Here is a 21197-nt window from a genome sequence, read left to right as displayed (position 1 = left end):
TTATGTTTCATAGATATATCCCATACACAGGTCCTGAAAGTAATTTTATAACATATTTGTGTGTGTGTGTGTGTGTGTGTGTTTTCACTGCAATCCACCATCACTGAGCCACATCCCAGACCTTGTGTTTTAGTTTTTCTTTTGTTTAGAGACAAGGTCTTGCTAAGTACTTCCCATTTTATATTATTTCAGATTTTCCACTTCTGATGCTATACTACCTTGGTTTTGGAGCATTTCAGATTTCAGAGTTTTGGATTAGAGAAGCTGAAACTGCAATATATTCAAAGTATCTATTCTTATTGCAGTCTGAGGTTTCCTTTCATCTACTGAGCAACAGCTGTTTTTCTCTTGAACTCCTAAACCCAGCACACTGCCTGACAGAAGCATTGTAGAGACTTATGTGGACCATACAGAGGTGAACTGATGGGGTCTTTAAAAAAAAATAACTATACCTAAGAGTGTCAGAAATGCATACCGGAGGGAACTGGACTTGCTGCCACCCAACACACCCAAACTCTGCATCAGATACCAGAAGGTCCTTGTGGTCCTCCTGCAGGTTATCCCAGAAGGATTAACTTTAGACCTGAAAATTTTTGTGCATAATCGTTATTGATAATATATCTTATAAAGCCAGAAATTTCCCATATATAAAAAAATACCCAATAATATAATCTGGGAAAATATGGAGCTGTTTCTGAACTGGGCTTCTACTACTCCAAAGCATAGAACATGAGTGGGAGGAAGTGCAAGAAAAAGGAGATGAGCCAGGCTTGGGGATGCACATCTGTAATCTCAGGGGCTGAGTAGACTGAGGCAGGAGAATTGTGAGTTCAAATCCAGCCTCAGCAAAAATGAGGCACAAAGCAACTCAGTGAGACCCTGTCTCTAAATAAAAAATAGGGCTGGGGATGTGGCTTAGTGATCGAGTGCCCCTGAGTTGAATCCCCAGTACCCACTCATCCCCAAAAGGTGGGGATATCAAATCTGCCATCTTGCAAAGCAAGCACTAATTTGTTTTTTCCTAAGATTTTCTTTGGAAGTCCATGTGACAACTCAGTCATTCTTTCCAAAGACATTTTGGAATACCATTGTTTAATATGTTAGTACACATTTAAGACTATTCCTATTTCTAATCCAGCCAACTCTTCACTGTCTTAACAGACATCCAATTCACTATTTGAGAACACATTTGTTTTCTGTAGGCTTAATTCTTTATCAAGAGAAACATGAAACAATGTCTATGTTTGCCTTTGTGTGTACAGTGCCTGTCACACATTTGAAATTTGATAATCACTGAATAAATGAATCAACTAGATTCAAATTAAACAGTGTATCATGCCTATTTTGAAATGTCTGGTTTGTGGAATGGTATGAATTTGTTATAAAGAAATGATAGTGATCGAGACCCAATTACAGGGATAAAAAATATCTGTCCTCTACCAAATCTATTTCAACATTCCAGTGCTAACAGGTTTAGATATTAAACCTAGAGGTTTCCTGCCAGGTGTTTTGGCTGTCCTATTTGGACATTTAGTCCTTCCCCCCTCCCCTGCACCTACTCCCCTTTCCTTTTCTCTTACTCTTTCTTTCAAAGAATGATCTTTATTAAACACCCAACCACTATTCATAATTAAATTCTCTACTTCTGGGACATTTCAAAAGTTTAAATTACAGTTTTGTTGTTGTTGTTGTTTCCTTGCTGTCTAAAACTAAACTTTAAAATGTAAAAAATTTTAAAGAGCTATTTTTTCCCCTAAAATCTACTGGCAGTATTCTCTGTGGATCAACTATAGAGTATTTACATTCTTGGGGGGGGGGGGAAGGTGGTTTTATTTATTTTTGACAGGATTATAATTTGATGCATAACCTCTTGATTAATTTTTAGAAATTTATATTTTAAAAGTACTAATAAGTTATTGAGAGAGATTTCAAAGCAAAGACATGCCATGATTTTGAAATCAAAGTGGCACTGATAAACTTTATTTGACAAAATCTGATGTTAACATACTTATCTTAAGAGAGATCTCATGATTATTATATTTTTTTGAACAAAATACCTTTATTTTATTTATTTAGTTAGTTTTATGTGGTGCTGAGGATCAAACCCAGTGCCTTACACATGCTAGGCAAGTGCTGTACCACTGAACTACAATCTTAGCCCCATAGGATTATTTTGTGAATTTTACATTTAGAAGTTTTTTATCACTCTGTTCTCCATGATATGTTTCAATCCAGTATATACAACTGAGTGCTTTTCCTTTCATTGCATTTTTTCCATCTGTATATGTTTTTCTACCTTTTATATTTATTGTTGCCTGACACTACCTCTGACCTCAAAGCAAATAATAAGACTTTTTCTTTGTGGTCTTTATACTCTCCTTTGCTTGTTGGTTTTCAATGCTTCTAGGTTTGATGTTTATATTCAGTTGTTTTTCTATTTCATCAATTTTATGGAAGAATGATGACTTGTTTAGATGCCTTTTGACCACATAAGCCATTATCTTAGCATGAGATGAAACTATTCCCAGTTATCAGAAATTAATTTAACCTTATACATAGATATTACATAAATTACTTAACCATACACATTTGTAGGGTACTTCATGTGCACCAAGGACTTTCTTTTTTTTCAATATTTTTATTGGTGCATTGTAATTATATACTTACTAAGGACTTTCATATATACATACAGAATCTGCTCTTCACAATAATGTTATAAAGTGGTCAAAGTATATATTATGCCCATGTTAGCAATGAAGAAACTAAAGCTTAGGAAGGACTAGCTAAGATCACACAGGCAGTTCTGTCAACTGTTATATGAATTCATATATTTTTCCTTAGTACAATCTTTTCTTCTACCATATTATGCTGCATATCCTTAAATTCCCCTTAGCGGCACTCTCTCTTTAACAAAAAATGGACAGACTCAGTTAAAGGCTTGCTTATGCAAGACAATGTTTAATTCAATAAAATAAATTATTTGCTGTGATATGGGGAGTTTTACAGAATTTTGCCTGCCACTCAATCTCTCTATGATGTGAATTGCATAGGACATTACATACTTATGAGGTATCTTATGTTCTATTTATATGTGGTTCTAAAAAACTATCAATATTTATTTCTTAGAGAAATGCTTCCATCTTTGTTTCATTTTCCATATGTTTTAATCACCAGGTTTCAATTATTTACAAGCATTTACTAAGAACCTACAGACATGCAAGTAACTCTTCAGAGAACCATGGAGGATACCAAGCCAGAGCCCTGCCTTCACCCCTTTCCAGCCCTCTGACCTCTTCTGCTAGTCTCTTTCCTGCTCATGCTCCTCCACCTTATTGGTCCCCTGCAATTTCTTAAGCATGCTAGCTATGCTCTTCTGGTCTCAGTACTTGGGATTTGACAGTTCTCTCCAATCAGTTTGCTCTTCATACAGATATGTGCAAACCTAATTCCTACCTGGTTGTTTGCTCTTTAACCCTCAACTGTCTTAGCACTTAATACTTCTATGATGGCCCATATTCCTCTCTATATATTTTTTTTAATTTTATTTTTAGTTGTAGATGGACATAATGCCTTTATTTAATTTATTTTTTTTTCATGTGGTGCCAAGTATCCAACCCAGTGCCTCATACATGCTAAGAAGCACTCTACCACTGAGCCACAATCCCGGCCCCCAACATTATATTTTTTTAAAATATTTTTGAGTTGTAGATGGACACATACCTTTATTTTTTATGTGGTGCTGAGAATCAAACCCAGTGCCTTCTACATGCAAGGCAAGCACTCTATCACTGAGCTACAACCCGGCTTCCATTACACACACACACATACACACACACACACACACTAATATTTTTTAGTTGTAGATGGACAAAATATCTTCATTTATTTTCATTTGGTGCTGAGGCTCAAACCCAGTGCCTCACACTCTAGGCAAGCACTCTACCACTGAGCCACAACCTCAGCCCCCATTATATCTTATGTTTACTATTATGTATTAATTTTCTCTAACAAATTACAAGTCTTCAAGGGGCTATATTTGTATAAGTAACTATAACATACGGTTATAGGTACATATTTGTCAAATAACTGTATTTATATAAAGCCCTCCCCTTTACAAATCTGGTAGCTAAATGACTTTGTATAGCAGTAATTAATAAGTCTGTTATCTTAAATTGAAGAACCAGAAAAGGAATAAAACAGTAAAATCACAGGATATTACTCCCTAAAGTCTGAGATATGCCCCACCTTAAGGGCATAGGGAGTGTAGATACTGCTTTTTCTAATTACACAAAAGAAAAAAGTCTTACTGGGATGTTAATATGTCTTTAATGCATCTACAACACTTGGTAAACTTGCTTGCAACAATGAAAGAACAGGTTTCAGGCACACAGTCTTTGAAGGTATTAGTCTAACATCTAGAAATTTGAAAACAGTATTTTGTATTTATTGTTTTAGTTTTATATAAATCTTCTATATATGATGAGTGGTGTTGATTGTGCACTTATAGTTCTATTTTTGTTAAATATAAAGGCTTATAAAGATGATTTATAACAAAAGGTAATATATAAAGAGCAACTATTAAACAACCACCTATATGCCTGGCCCCCTGCCTACCTTCCTAGGGGCCTTCTCAGACAATCCACTACTGTCTCAATTGGCATTTCCTATATTACTAATGAGAAAACCTACTATCTTATGTTTATATAACATTAATACTTTCTGTATACGAAATGCCTCTTCATGTTACTTTCTTATTTTCTTATTTGGTAATTTGTGCTCTCCTATTGATTTCTGGATGTTACTTACATATTTTTGAAATAATTTTTTCCAGTTATACACATTAATGTTATCTTGTAGATTTAATTTTAACTTACTCATGGTAACTTTAACTTTAAAAAAATCCTTAAAAAATTTTTAAGTAGTGACTTTCATTTACCAAAACAGAAATTTTGTTAAATTTTATTTAAAAATTTAAAATGGATTTTAAGTGGATCTCCTGAAATTGAACCCACTTCTTGTGTTAAAACCCATTTTAATTATAAAATAGGATCTGATTTGTATACATGGTGGTTTAATTTATTATTATTTTTTAAATTTCAATGTTATAACTTATAAGTAAAATTGGTATAGATTTTCCTTTTTTACTCTCTTTGGTTTTGATATCAACATTACACAAATCATTTTATTTGTGATTTATACTGTGTGGTCTTGTTTAAGAAATCATTACCTCAGTTAAAGTCACATAAATATTTTCTATACTTTTTCCATGAAGTTTATAGTTTTGTCTTTCAAGTGTTTATACACGTGAATAGAAAAATTTTATATATGTGTGTAGGGATTCAATTTTTCCCCATATACATAATAAATTCAATACTCCATCCATTCTCCATAAAGACTATTCTACACTGAAGTTATTTATGTGTGATATCTCTTTGCTGAAATCTATTTGGTTCTACAGACTAATCATGCCATCTTAATTACTGCAGATTGATTATAAATTGACTAGATAGTAGGACAAATACTTCCCTGCCTAGTCTTTTCCTTCAGATGTATCTTTGCTATTCTTGACATTTCATTCTTCCATACACATTTTGGAATCTTCTTGTCAAGTTCCAAATACACACACACACACACACACACACATATTTAAAAACCAATGAAATTTTCATTCAAATAACATTGAACCTTTTTGGGGATAACTGATAACTTTACAATAATGAATTTTCCTATCCATGAACAAGTTACAGCAGATCATTTATTTAGTTTTTAAAAAATATTTTTCAATAATGTTTTGTTATTTTTCTCCAGAAATGTTTTGCACATTCTGTAAGATTTCTTTCTCCTATACTTAAATGTTTCTGCCTATTACAAATAAGATTATTTTAAAACTTGTATTTTCTAGGGTTTTTGCTTGTTTGAGGGTTTGCCAGCATAAATAACTGGTTGACTTAAATGAGTTGATGTCTAGCAACTTTGTTAAAGTTTTATTATAATTATCTTTAGAATCTTTGAATATTGTTTTATACACAAATGTATGCTCCACATTAGTTTAATTTCTTTTCAATTTTTATGCTTCATTTTAATACTTAAATTTATTTTCATTTTACCTTTGTTAATAATATTCTCCCACAAGTGTGAAAATATTCATTGCATTAAAATTTCTCCACTAATTATAATGTTTACCCAACAATATTTTTCTTAGGTTAAGGAAACTGCTGTTTATTCTTATTTTAGAGTTTTTATATGATGAAAGATGTTGAATTTATTTTCCTTCTTTAATTTGTTTATGTGGTAAACTAAATAAATAGATATTCTGAGATTGAACACACCTTATATTCTTGTGATAAGTACATTTTAATCATAAAATATAATCTTATTTCTTATACATAGGGCATTTAATTTATATGTTTTTTCAATTTTTTAGATGTAAATTTGCTCTAGATTTTTTTTTTACCATCTTTGGTTTTTATACCAACATTAGACCATATTCATTAAACAAGTTGAAGTGTTCTCTCTTTTTGTATTTTCTGGCACAGCTTTAGAATTATGTGTATGCTTAAGGAAAACTCTCTTTGAAAGCCAGCTGGGTCTGGTGTTTTCTTTGTGGGAAGATTTTCAAGAGTTTATTAAGCTCTATAATGTTCATGATATCATTGTACTCCCCACCCCATTTTGAGCCTGTTTTGATAACATATTATCCTAAGAGTGTTTCCAGATAGTTGAAACCTTCTAGCTAGTAGCATAAAGTTATGTATAGTATTCTCTTATTCTTGTACAATTTTTAGTATTCTTTGTAAAATTTTAATAGAAAAATAACGATTGTATACTAAACTGAAGTGTTCTTCAGGGCATTGCTTGGTGAGATCTTACATGTGTACACAACAGTTTAACAACCTCATGGAGCAAAGGTGGAATACTTCCAATTCCCAGAAGACTCTCCTACCTCTTTCCAATTGGTTCCATCCCAGAGGTAACTACTCTAGCTTCAATCATCACAGGTTAGTTTTGCCCATTCTTAAATGTCATCATCTGTATGTGTGGGTGCCTTCTTTTAAACATTTTGTATGTGCATCATCCAGGTTGCTGTAGAGCAGGAGTTCATTCTTTACTTCTGTGTAGTATTCTATTTTGAATAGGATGAATGTGTACCATTATACAAATGCACATATTCATTCTATTTTAATGGACATTTCTGTTGATTCCAATTGGAACCTTACATTCATAAAATTACTAGACAGTTCTTATTCATAACTTGTGGTAAATATATGCCCCAATTTCTCTTTAATATGAACCTAGAAATAAAATTGATGGGCATAAAATGGATTGGTATTTACCATCAGTATATTCTGACCAAGGTTCAAAAATAGTTGTATGAAATTAAACTCCCAGAGAATTCTAGTTATTCTTCATTCTCTCAAAGAAACAACACTTGAATTCTTTTTTAAGTAGCGTCATTTTGATATGTTTAGTAATTGTCCTATTATCTTTTTAACTTCTGCATGTATGAAGATGTTTCTCCTTTTCATTATTAATATTATTTACTTATGATGCTTTTTACTAATTAATCTCACCAGAGGTTTATGAATTTTGTTATTCTTTAAAAAAAACCTAAATTTTACTTTTTTAGCTTTCTTGTTGTTTCTTTGTTTTGTTGTAATATTTTAAAAATGTTGATGGACCTTTACCTTATTCACTTATTTATATGCGGTGTGGAGAACCAAACCCAGTGCCTCACACATGTTAGGCAAGTGTTCTACCACTGGGCCACAACTTCAGCCCCTCCTTTGTTTTTTATTTCAATACTTTTGCTCTTAGTGTGATTTTTTTCCCCCTTCTACTTTGTATGGGGTTATTTTGTTGTTCTGTTCTTCATATCTCAATTTGCATCTTTAATTCATTGATAATATGCTTTTCTAATTTTCTAATATACATTTTATTTTCTAATAACATTCTAAGTACTGATTTAGTTACATCTCCCAAGTTTTTTTAAATGTAATTATCTTTTAATTGTAAATATTTTAATTTATATTTTAAGCCTTCTTTGTTTTTAATTTTTAACTTTAAAATTTACAAAGTTTTTAAAACACTTTTTTCATTTATAACTTATTTGTATCATAGTCAGAGAATGTGACCCTTGTGATCCTCATCTTTTAAATGTGTTGAAACTTACTTTAGGATAGGAAAAGAGTAAAGGAGACCAGTTGACATTTGTCCTGGAGACAGGAGCCAAGAAACAAATAAATAAATAAGAAAACAAAAATCAGTAGTACCCTGTGAGTGTGGGACTGAGCAAGTTAGCAAAAGCGAGAACACACAGGAAACAGAGACAAAGTTTCAGGCAAGAATGGCCAGGAGAAGGATGAAATATGGATCAAAATGAGAGAACAATGAAATTATGGTGTGATTTCATTAAAGGGCTATCAGAATCTCCAGGGAAGCTGAAGATGAGGAGTTAAATAAAGGTTGGGGGGGGGGGGAACCTGAAACAATATTTCCTCAAAACAAAGTATAAACCAGGGAAATTACCTATTTGGGATTTTTTAAGTCTTTGGCAAAGCTTCTCAAGTTTAGGTTCTCTGTTAAATTGTTAAGAATACAAAGTACATGTAACAGAAAACTATAACATGTGAGAGAGAGAGAGACATATAGAAATGAGAGATCCCAAATGTAGCTTTTGATTATTCAAAATCATCTTGAGTAGATATTTAACTAATTTCCGTCCTGATACAATTTTAGCCAAAATATAAAAGCTCCTCCTCGACAGAGTTCTAAGACTATGTGATTCCAAAATTTTTGAGCCCAGTACTGAAAAGATGAATATTATAGACAGCAATGCAAGATTCATGGTTGTACACAAAAACATTCCTATTTTAAATTTTTATAAATTCTAAGAAGATACTGTCACCATTGGGAAAACATCATCAAGAAAGTTCAGAACTGGAGGTGAGCACAGAAAATCTAAGGTGGGTAGTGGGGTGGGACACTGGTCCACACAAGGTGATCATGGGGCTGGTGACACAGAATAAACATGAGGCAACTGCTTCCAGATCCCACACCCTGATACTCATTCCAGGGTCGTTAACTCCTTTTTCTAGTACTTGGTACATACCAAGCAAATATTGAACACAACAACAATGGCAGGTTGAACATGGCAAAGCCAATTCAGACTCTTTCAAGAACATCTTGAATCTTAAAATTTATTTGGTCATAGAAATCTTCTACTTAATTTTTAAATACCGTTTATTTAGAGAGAGCTTACCCCCATTTATTTTTGTTCTTTGAATACTTAGCAAAACTTAGTATCAGCAATTTTAAATACAAAAACTTTAAAGTTTTTCTTCAACCTTCTATTTTTTTTTTCAGCTCCATATGGCAATTTTATTACGCAAAATAATGTAAAACAGAACTCCGAAACTTGAGTAGGTTTTGACTTATCACCAGGTACATTGCCATTTTCACAACAAGAATCCTGAAGGGAGAATGTTGACTCTCAGCCACCTAAGTCAGATATTCATATTAAAGATGAATTCTGAATTGTTAGAAACTTCAAGCCTTTTAAGCATATTTGTTTAGATCAAAGCTCATTTTAAAACATCTAAATAGTTTTGAACAAAACAAACAATATCTCTATGTCTTAGTTACTATGTATTAAATGTACCTGCAAACAAGTAAACAGTGTTTTTGTTACTCTGAAGTACTTACACTACATTCTTTAACTCTGTTGACTGAGCCATTAGGATAAATTGATGGGTGTTCAGATGTGAAAAAGGAAAAGGAGCAAACCAATAAGGACAATTTTCAAAGGAAGGAAGAGACCAGCCTAGATGAGATTTTCAGGGAAGGTCGACCTGACAAATGAGAAAGGTCCAGTGAATCTGAGGAGCTGATGGGAAAAGCCACCCTGGTGAGGAGGAAGCATGTAGAGCGGGTCAGAGGCTGATTCCTCTTCAGGAAGTTGGAAACAGTGCATGAGAAGAAGTCCCCCAAACAAAGACAGAACAGCCTCTCAGAGCCAGGCTGTGCCTAGGCTTCTAAGCTGGTGAGATATGCTGTCATTTTTTTTTTTTTTTTTTTTTTTTTTAGTAAATGGGAAGCCATTGAAAACATCATCACTTCCAACTGCAGCATGGAGGATGGATTGGAAGCCAGTAGAAAATGAAGGAGAGGCAACTGAGTATCCAGGCAAGAAATGCTACTGCCTGGACCAAGATGATGGCTCTGGAGCTGGGCAAAGGGAATGAAGCATCTGAAGACATTTGTACTTATTAATAGACTAGATGAGGAGAATGAGAGAAGAGAGGAATTGAGACGATTTCCAGGTTTCTTGCTCGAGTAATTGGGTGTCGGGTATTTCCCTTTATTAAAATGATGGAAATCTGGAAGAATAAGTTTCAGGAAAGAGAATCACCAGTGTGGTATGTACACACACCTAAGAGAGATGCAAATTGATAGGTGAAGCTTCACTGAAATGAACAGGAGATCTAGGTAGGAAATACAAATTTGGAAACTCTTTCCATAGACATAGTACAGTAACATGAATAGAGGAGCTGCCCATCAAGAATAGACAGAGCAGAAAACCAGGGCAGAGCATGAGGAACACCAGGTAAAGCCTCTAAATGCAGCAGTGGAAAATAAACTGGGAGAAGGATGCCACAAAGTCAGAGAGGATGTCAGGAAAGAGCTGCCCCTCGGCCTAATGCCACAGAGGAAATGAACACAGACTCTTTCTCTAACCTGGAGAATGAGAACTGGTAGCCATGGCAGGAGCAATTGCAGCTTCACTGGGAAATAAACCTTGAGATGGACTGGGATCAAACAGCACATGGAACCCATGCTCACAAAGCCTAGGGCAGAATGTCAATGAAACAACACTCTGAGTCCATCCAAATGGGGTAAAAATACAAACAGCAATCCTATGCCTAACACACATGTTCTAGGTTCCTGTTACTGTGCCAGGGGCTTCCTGCATAAAAATGCTTAGGGGGACAGGTGTCCTGGTGCACAGGAGAAGAGCTCTAGAAGGGACCGTGCATTGAGGCACTTGCCTACCATAGGTATGGTGCTGTTTTAGGTATTAGATGTATGAGACTAAGTAAGTTCCTTCCCCAAGAAATTCATGAGAAGAAAAGAAAAATGTAAAGAGATAATTATAATGTAGCAATTTTTATATAATACTTACTACATACCATCATTACAGGGTATTCAAGGAGTAGGGAGGTGTGTGTGGTGGAAAGTCAGGGTCTCTGGAGGGCTTCTAGAGCAGCTGCTCTCCAGTAAAAGAGTAGGCTGGACCCCTCATGAAGAGGGAAGACATCCAGGAGCATTCAGGTAGAAGGAACAGAACAACCTTAGCAAGACAGAGGCACCTTGATGTGGAGTGTGGGTTAAAGTGCTTCCAATTACAGAATAAGCTAAGGATCAGGATAGGAAGGGAAAACTTATTCAGGGGTCCAAACCTGAAGGGTCCTGTTCTATCATAATAAATATCATATTGTCCCACAGTGATGGAGGTTCAGAGCACTTAAAAATGCTTCAAATAGGAAGTGACATGCTACACAGATTTGTGTTTTTGATAGATTGCCCTGGCAGCTATGTATAAACAGATTCAAAAATAATAAGACGAAAGTCACAGGGACCAATTCATGTTACTGTGAAAGATGATCTGAGACTGAACCTGAAATATGGAGAGGAGGAGGAAAGAGGGGTTGAGTTAAGAAGTATTCATAAGTGGGTATGGAGAGGAGAAAAGGAAGAGACTGGGAAGATCAGTGGATCTATGAGTGAAAGGAAATATAAAGAAAAAAAATCAGGTTTAGAAAAAGATGAGGAGTTCGATTTTAGACCCACTGAGTTTGAAGGTCATGGATAGTCCAGCAGACAGTGAGTATATGAATCTCATGCTCAAAAGAAAGAGATGGGTTGGAGATACCATTGTTTTTCTATTTAGCTTCACTGAGGTGTAGTTCCCATAAAAATAATTTGTGAATTTTGCATCTGGTGAGTACTAACAATACACACAGTCGTGTAACCAGTTCCTAATCAAGCTATAGAATATTTCTGTCAATTCACAAAGTTCTCTTCCCATCCCTTGGAGACAAAATTTGGAGAATAATCAGTAAAAGGTGGCAGTCAAAGCTATGAGCTTGGATGAGCTCACATGAAGGGTACAACAATGGGGATACCAATTATACAAGTGGGCAAAGGAAGGAGAAGGTGACGGAATGCTCACAGAGGTATGAAGGGAGCTAGGAGGAAGACAGAGGCTTAATAAAAAGAATGGCCACAGAGACAAGTACTTAGTGACAACAGTAACTAAGATATCTTTTTATAAAAGGTGCATTACGTTGGTACAATTAGGACAGCAGAGACCTTAGAGAAGTCGGCTACAGTAAAGTCATGGAAGCAGAAAATCTTTTGCAGTGAGCAAAAGAAATGAAAGAGAAGAGGAAAGAACACTGGAATCCTGGGATGATTTTGTGTAAAAGACAAGGCTTAAATGGTGGTTAGAAACAATACCTGTGAGAGTATGAAAAGAAAATCTTGAATCTGGAGTTGGAGACCTGAACCAGTCGGTAGCCTCCACTTACTAGCTGTGTGCTCTTAGACAATCCCAATTTTATCTGGGTCTGTCTCCTTGTGGGTAAAACAGGTGGCTCGGTCAGATGGCCTCCATTGTTCCTTTTAGTTTTCATTCGGTGACACTGTCCATAAATCTTGGAACAAGAAGAGAATGATAACTCTTGCAAGAGCAATTTCAATGGACTGGTGGGGATGGTGTGACTTGAAATGTGAGTAAACAGTCCCTCAGAGAAACTCGACTATGAAGCTTCCTGGAAAAATGGAAGCAGAAGGACACATGCTTCCAATATCTATCATAGAAATGTAAAGTCATGAGGTGGCATTTTGAGGTCCAGATGGGGCAGCACCTGACCAGACAGCCAGGCCAGTGTCATCAAATCCAGAAGAATCGACATTTATTCAACACCTCATAAATGTCAGGAACCCTGCAAGGTGTGCTGTGTGCAGAAAAAGCTAGATGACCAGAGTTTTGCCTGTCTCCGACTAACACCACCATTTGTGGCCACTGTAGGTTATGGGTAATTGATAGCATATTCAACCTCTGAGGAGCAAAGAATGAATGAGTTTCCCAAATAGTTTATTCAAAACAAAGTTCCATAGTAGATTTAGATTAATAATTATAGGATTGGGGCACAAAAATTTTTTTTCCTCACAAATTCAGAAAGCATTAAGCAAAAGAAATGAAGTTCAACTTCAGATATTCTGTCTTCAATTCCAAATAACTCTGTGACATGACAGCTACCTATAATTAGCCTTCTGTGAGTGCCACATGCCTTGTCTTTCATAGATTCTTTTAAAATTGTATGAATTTATATAACAATCTTTACTTATATCTAAATTTAAATCCATTTTAATTAGATAATTTAGTATCAGCCAAGCAATATTTTTTTTTCAGTTTTTGAAAGATACATTCAAATGTCTACCAATATCCTTATGTGATCATAAATCACGATCCAGAAAAATCTAATCTTATTCCTCACAATATCCGTGAGACTAGGTCTGATTGTCTCCTGTGGTCTTCTTTTCTCTTCAGAAGCCTCAATCCTCAGCAAGAAGATGAGATGAAAATATCACCTATACTGTTCAGTCCTTCAGTTCCTACCTGGCACAACTAAGCCAATAGATATTCACATCACATTTCTTTTTGTGATAAAATTTATTCCTGAATAATATGTTTTACTTTTGACAAAGACCTATATAGTAACTTATTCTTTTCCTAGTCTGGCCAAAAATTTACATGCTACTCATAATGTGAAATTACATGTTTAACTTGACTAATCAATAATGTGAACAAATGAATACTTAATATATGTCCTTTTCTTGGCAACATATTATACTCATAGGCTTCTTTTTTGTAAAACTATATGTAAGATAATTTTCTGTCAGTCCAAATAATATAATCTACTGTACATTTTTAACTTTAGAGAGTGTCATGTAGAATTCATGACTTAAATAGTATTAATGAATTGGAAAATGGTGATAGTGGATGATGAAAATGTTGAACACATTACTATACTGTTGAGGTACAAAAGAAACATATAAACTGAATCCTAATACCTATTCAACTAAGGACACTGTCGCAAGCCAGGAAAAATCAGGATTCATAGGAAAGTACTGTTTTGTATAAAACATCATTTTTTGACCCTTAGTAGCCAAGTACTTAAAAAACACTACTGTAAGTCTTAAATATTTTTAAAATATGTTAAATAATATTGTATGTAAATGCATGATACATATACAGATAAGCTGTATTATTGATTTTAGCTGTAATTAAAGAACTGACCATGTCTTAGGGATAAAATTTCCTTCTTGTGTAACTCTAGCCCAATTTATGTGTAAATATTATTCCTATGTCTGTCTTCACTTTTGAAATATTTCATCTCGAATGGTATTTATAACATGTAGCAATTTATAAATATCAGAAAATAGAAACCATAAATACATAAGAAGAAATGGGCATATGCCTTTTTATAGACAATTTATTAGCAAACATGAGGAGCAAGTTTTGCTTTATTTTATTTTATTTTGGTACTGAGGATTGAACCCAGGGTGCTTAATCACTGAGCCACATCCCCAGCCCTTTTTATTTTTTATTTAGAGATGGGGTCTCACTAAGTTGCTGAGGGCATTATTAAATTACTAAGGCTGGCTTTGAACTTGTGATCCTCCTGCCTCAGCCTCCCAAGCCGCTGGAATTACATGCTTGTGCCACTGTGCCCAGCACTTAGTTTTGCTTGATTTTAAATGCCCAATACCCCAATCACACACCCAGGCACACATACACAGTCATTTGAAATCACATTTACACACTATTTAAGTATGAATATTCAAACTTCTAGAAAGAGAAATGAAGAAATTTCTGCATAAATTTTTTAAAAATCCTTATTGTACTACTCTAAAATACATAAGACATTTTGGATACAACTGGGAAAGTTTTAATATGAACCTCTTATTGATGATATTCTGCATTTATCTAATTTCTTATTAATTGAATTGTCTTAGTTAATAATACCATGGTTAAACAAAAAATGCCCTTATTTTAAAGGATATCAGTATGTACAACTTATTTTCATATGGCTCAGGCTAATTAAAAAAAAATTGCAGAGACAGAGATGGGGGTGGCAGGGAGAGGAACAATAAAATGTTTCTGTGTTCCTCTCTGGTAAATCTGGCATCTGTATACATGACACACACACGTTCATCTCGTTATTCATTTAACTTTTCTTCAGGCTTAACACTTTTGAAATTAAAGGAGTAAAAAAAAAATCATTTCATGATTATAACAACTAATAATTATTACAAAAGATTCTACTGTATTCGATCCCACCCATGAGCCATGATCAAAACTATGTTCTCCCAGCTGCCTTCATCAGTTTAAAAGGATTTCATTTATTCAAATGAGAGAAAAGTGCAGATTTACTTGGGGAGGGGAGAAGGGAGAGCAGCTTCAAAGTTTGGGAGCCTGCCTGTCACACAGATGCCACATTTGGTGAGGATGGGCTCTCTGCTGCCTCCTCAGCTCTCCCCCACCAGCTGCCTGATGGCTATCTGCAGGGAGATTCAGGGAGCCCTCCAAGAGGGTGTGAGTGCAGAGACAAGATAAGAAAATGCAGTCACCCCAAACTGAAGGGACAAGGATCTCCCTGGGGTTTTCATTTGGATGGATCTCCAGATAGGGGCAGGTAGGGAAGTAGAAAGAGCTATTAGAAACCAGGTGATAAAGCAAAAAGAAATTACATTAAAAGGAGCTATCCTCTGCTCAGCTTCTAGGAATGATGACTTATAAAACTGCTTCATTGTAAATGAACTTGTTTCTTCTACTCATCAGGGTAAAGAAAACATGAAACTACGGTACTCTGAAGCTAAGGGTGGGGGGGGGGGGCGGAAACGACATTAATTTTGAAGCCCAGAGAGTGAAAGACTCAGGGATAGCGCCTTTAAACAGATAATGGGCATGTGGTGCTTAATAAATGCAGGGGCTTTTAAAAAACCCTGTTGCGAGTAAGTATTTTCCTCACTACCCACAAGACAAAGAAAAACAGTGAGTGTTGACAACACAGTATTAAAAAGCCACCCTTACCCAATTTGTTATCCACCAATATATATATTCTTTTTAATTTACTCTAAGCCAGCGTGTTGGCTCCTACTATCTTACTTTTGTGTCATTATCTCTCTGCCATACACACAAGTCATAGCTGGGGATTTCAACTCGCAGTGAAGCTATGCTGAGATTCCAGATCTCAGTGGTGTTGGCATGAGTGCTGGTCTCTTCAGTCATAGAGAAGACAATATCCTAGGGAGACTGGAATTAGTCCTGTTTTGCACCATTCAAGCCAAAATGCTGCTTATCAAGAAGCAAGTAATTGCCAGCTAATGGCTATGGGGGAAAAAAAAAAAAAACATTGCATTTCAAACTAAGCATTTTTTGGCACATGACAATAAATAAGGCGGTGGAGAGTGCAAGCATAAAGTGGGGATAGTTTCTTGAGGAGGTTAAATAGCAAATGTTAGAAAGGCAAGTTACCTCATCGGACTGGGAGGGACTGATTCTGGGCATGGGCGACACTTGTGGTGTTTTCAACTGCGAGCTGTTGCTATCTGGCACGAGCTCTCGGTGCACGGTTTGGATGTGGTTCTGGAGTTCACTTTCAGACTCGAACTTCACATTGCAGCTGGAGCAGCGCGTCTTCAGTCCCCCTGCCTTGCCTTTGCCCTCCATGGCACTCAAATTCTCATTCTGGCCCAAACCTGGTCTATTCGTGCTGGGCGGGAGGCTGATGCCTGGGCTACTGCTCTTACTGAGATTCACGCAGCCAGCACACAGACCATATGGCAGGCCGTTGATGTCAAGTTTCACCAGATCTTGCTTGGAACGGAATTCTTTGAGGCAAGATGCACACTTGTACAGTTTTTGGACATGCTGGCCACGCCCGGTGGTCTGGACTGTGGACCCATTCCCTGTCTTTTGCATGTGGAATGTCCCATGGATTTTGAGTTCCAAGGTGGAGGTCACAGTCTGCATGCACACTACGCAGCGAAATCCCGTCAGAGAATTCCTCAGGTCAGGGTGCATTTGGCAATGCTCCAAGAACTCCTCTTCACTCTGGAGAGGCATCTTGCAAATCCGGCAGTTTCCAGTATCAAGGCTCTTACTGTGTGTGACTTTGTGTTCTGTAAGAGTTAAAAGGGAGGGGAAACGTTCTCCGCAAATAGGGCACATGTAGTGTTTGACGGGGCCTAGGTGGGTCTGCATATGTTCACGCAGGCCATTTTCAGAGAAGAAGGTTCGAGAACACACGTTGCACTTGTAATTCCCTTTAATGAGCTCGGCTTTCTTCTTCACAATGGCACTTTCTCCAGGTCTGATGTTGTGGTCCCGGAGCTGGTGATTCTGCAGCAGAGTTTCCATAGTGTACGCCGCCCCACAGATGTCACACCCATACATAGGCTCAGAGCTGTCCACATCTTCCTCGCTCCCATCGTGACTGTTGTGGGACTCCTGGCTGTTGGTCAGCAGGGTCTGCAGCTCCACTTCTTCTTTCTGCACCTGCTCAGAGGCTCCATTTGTGCCGCAGTTGGGCGTCTTGGTTTCAAACACACAGTGCTTCTCTCGCAAATGTTTCTCTAGCAGAATGATGGCATGGAAGGCTTTGCTGCAGAACTTGCAGTTGTACTTCTTACTGTGAGTTGTGATGTGGCACTGAAGCTCCACCTCAGTGCCAAAGGACTCACCACAGAAGATGCACTTGTGCACCTTGCCTTGGTTTTCCAGGTGGTTGTGTTTCACGTGGAGCTGCAGGTCAGTCTCGTTGCGGAAGTCCCAGTTGCAGGACGTGCACCGGTAGACCTTCTTTTCATTACTGTGCTTCACAGCCAAGTGCAGCTGAATGGAGACTTTGGAGTCAAAAACTTCTTGGCAGAGGGTGCAGCGGAAGAAAACAAAAGTGTGCATGTCCAACAAGTGTTTCTGAAGGTCATCCACTGATGTGAACTGCTTGTCGCAACTCTCACAGATGTAGTAGGTTGAGGTGATCATAAAGTGAATGGTCACATGCTTCAGCAAGGATTCTTGGTTGGGGAATTCCTTGTTGCACTGAGGACAGGTCAGTTTTGGCAGCACAGTGTCGAGATGAGTTTTTAAGTGAGTCTGAAAGCTGTCTAGGGATGTGTACTTAGCACCACACTGATTACAGATATATTCTCCGGCGGGACGCGCAGGTGCGCCCCCTACTGCCTGCATCATCTTAAGAGAGGTCTGCTCTATGGCCACAGGAGATAGGGGGCTCAAGGCCCGGGATTTTTTCCCATTGTGAATATAATTCAGGGCCAAGGGAATGTTTTTATGATTCTCTTTGATATGCTTGTTCAGCTTAAGAACACTGTTAAATATTGGCGAATTTGTACAATAGGAACAGGAATAGACTTCCACTACTGGTTCTTTTGGAGTCCCAAGCACTGGGGACCCAAACCGAGAGCCACTGAGGTCACAATGAACCTGTCTTATATGCTCTTCAAGGGAAGAGTCAGTGAGAAACCCCATATAGCAATGAGGACAAAAGAATGCATTACTATCCTTAGCTGCAGGGTTTGCAAATCCGTGAGAACATCGGATGTGCTCCTGAAGGGTGTTGAGGTCGTTGACAACTTCAGAACAGAAGTTGCACTGGTAAACTATGGCAGGCATGGCAGAAACAATCAGGCCTGGGTCCTGAGCTTCGTGCACTTGCTTAAGATGTTCATTTAGGTTATAAAGTGAGGGTAAGACCTCCAAGCAATACTGACAAATATGGGCCTGTTCTGGCTTATCTAAATGCATAGTTTTTAGGTGAATCTGCAGAACTGCAAGACTCGAGAATAACTGCTTGTTGCAGTAAATACAGCTGTAGGTAACTTTTGCTTGTTTACTCGAGGGGCCGGTCATGTCAGGGGTTTGTTGAGCAGCCCTCTTCCTCCCTCGACTCTTTGGGATTGGTGGGGCAGCCTCCACCATGGTTGAACTGTCCACTGAGAGGTTGGAATCTGGAGTCGTGCTGGACACGGAGGTGTAGCCCACCGTGACCAGGGAAGGGCTGTTGCTGTGATTGCAGGACTCCGGTTGCTGGTGACTGTCCATGTGGCTGTACAGTTCTTCGACTGTGTGGAAACTCTCAGAACAAATGCTGCACGAGTTCTTCTTCTCCCCACTGTGCACCTGCTCCATGTGGTTCATGAGGGAGGTCTCCTCCACAAAGAGCTCGTGGCAGTAGACGCACTGCAGGGCAGCTCGATCCTCATTGGGGGAGCATTCGGGGTGGCACTCTGCAATGTGCTTCTGGAGGTCTTCCGGGAAGTCAAAGCCTTCCTCACACTGACTGCACTTCTGAGTGTCCTTCATCTTCCAGTCCTCCATCCTGGAACCAGACTGGGAACCGTCCTTGTTCCTCTCATGAACCTGCATGTGTCCGTGTAAGGAGCTAGAGGACAGGAACCCACGGCGGCAAATGGCACATTTATATGGCTTGTTGGACGTGTGAGTCTTTAAGTGGATCTTCAAGTGATCACTCCTGGAGAACGCAGCATCACATTCACTGCAGTGGTACTTCTTGTCCCCGGTGTGGAGCTTTATATGGCGGTCTCGGCTCCGCTTGTGTTTGAACAGCCGACTGCAGTAGGTGCATTTGAAAGGCAGTTTGTCACTGTGACTCTGCTCATGGTGCTTTAGGTAGCTGAGGCGGCTAAACGACTTGTCACAGAACTGACATGGGTATGGCAGTCCAGGGCCACCTTCTTCCTCTCCAAAATCGCAACCTTCTCCATGACTAGGGGAAGTCTGGTCCTTGCTAGAAGGTGAGGAAGCTGGCCAAGAGCACGTGGGATCATCTTCAACATCCACTCCATCTGCAATGAGAAGCAATGGAACATTTCATTACATGTGCTGAGAATTATGAATGAGTCTACTGTACCATTTCAGCAAGTATGCATGGTTGGACCATCTTGAACCTTTCAGGAAAGGGAAAAAAAAAAGAATATTTGAGTGAGACATTTTCAAATCTGACCCCAAAGCTTTTATTCTACATTTACTTTTTACTGGGCTGTAAAATATAAAAAGATATTAAATAGTTCTATGTCTAAATTACCCTTTTATTACTTTTTTTATCATTCTTCCTTAGAAGCAAGGTATATATTACACATTGACAATTTTATTAAAATGCAGATTTTAATATATTTAATGTTTCCTTTGTATTCATTCTAAAATGATTTGCATATTATGTGAGCATCTGAAGAACCAAATGAAAAGAGGAAATATTACAGGAATGATTTAAAATTAATGCAGTCAACCCAGATGTCTAATATTTAATAAAAAATTCCCTCTGCATTTTGCTTGTTTTTCTATAAAAAGGCAATTCTGAAGACCAAAATCTTTTATGGGGTTCTTATTGATACAGACCTTATTGCTTTCAGCAAAAAAATATTAAAAAGTAAGCACATGAAAGAAGACAGAAAACACAATAATAATTATGTCTTGTGTAATGAAAGACAACCAGGATTTCTTCAATAACTGAAAGATTCGAATACCATAGGCCAGAAAATGGATTATTAAATGTTAGAAGGGTACTGTTCGATATTACATGTAGCTGGGATCAGCCAGGATCAAGAAAAAAATGAGAGTTTCGCAAGGGCCAGATTTTAATAGTGTATTTTGTTTGGAAAGTTCAAGAGGTGGCCCACCATTTCTTCCTTTTGCAAAAAGCTTCAGTGGCCTGAACTTCCTTAGCTAAACAGGACCTGCACTTGAGGTGAGCAGAGACAAAGCAACTTGTGAAAAACTGGAAACAGGAAAAGTGATAAATGATTATGGTAAATGCTGAAAGATTTATGAGTAACAAAGAGAAGACAAACAAGACTGCAAGCCAGATATAAACTTCGCAAGTTATCCATAAAGGAACCCTACATTGTACTTGTATTAGGTTGCTTCTTGAAAACTATGTTCCTAGAAAACTATATTCCTAGCACTCTTATTTCTGTTGCCTTCTTAATATCCAAGTAGAAAATAAGACTTTCTCAAAACAGGTTATGAACCACCTTTTTGCTTTTCAAAACAATCTATCACTCAAGATCAGAAAAAATTTTCAAAACAT

General features: G+C 37.3%; 1 protein-coding gene across 3 annotated transcripts in view; it reads right to left on the bottom strand.

The window, feature by feature from the left end:
• The window catches only part of Znf521 (zinc finger protein 521), a 277616-nt gene that overhangs the window by 136388 nt on the left and 120031 nt on the right, over positions 1–21197 (bottom strand). For all 3 annotated transcript variants that reach the window (XM_046433475.2, XM_046433465.2, XM_058578274.1), the window contains one exon: positions 16604–19956. In XM_046433475.2, the coding sequence (XP_046289431.1) occupies positions 16604–19516 (2913 nt within the window). In that variant the 5' untranslated portion in view covers positions 19517–19956. The remainder of the gene's footprint in view (positions 1–16603; positions 19957–21197) is intronic.

This window comes from Marmota monax, unplaced genomic scaffold (assembly GCF_021218885.2).
Source record: "Marmota monax isolate L192 unplaced genomic scaffold, Marmota_monax_Labrador192_F-V1.1 WCK01_AAM20220418_F8-fsc00126, whole genome shotgun sequence".
Classification (NCBI taxonomy): Eukaryota; Metazoa; Chordata; class Mammalia; order Rodentia; family Sciuridae; genus Marmota; species Marmota monax.
This window is presented reverse-complemented; position numbering and strand designations above follow the sequence as displayed.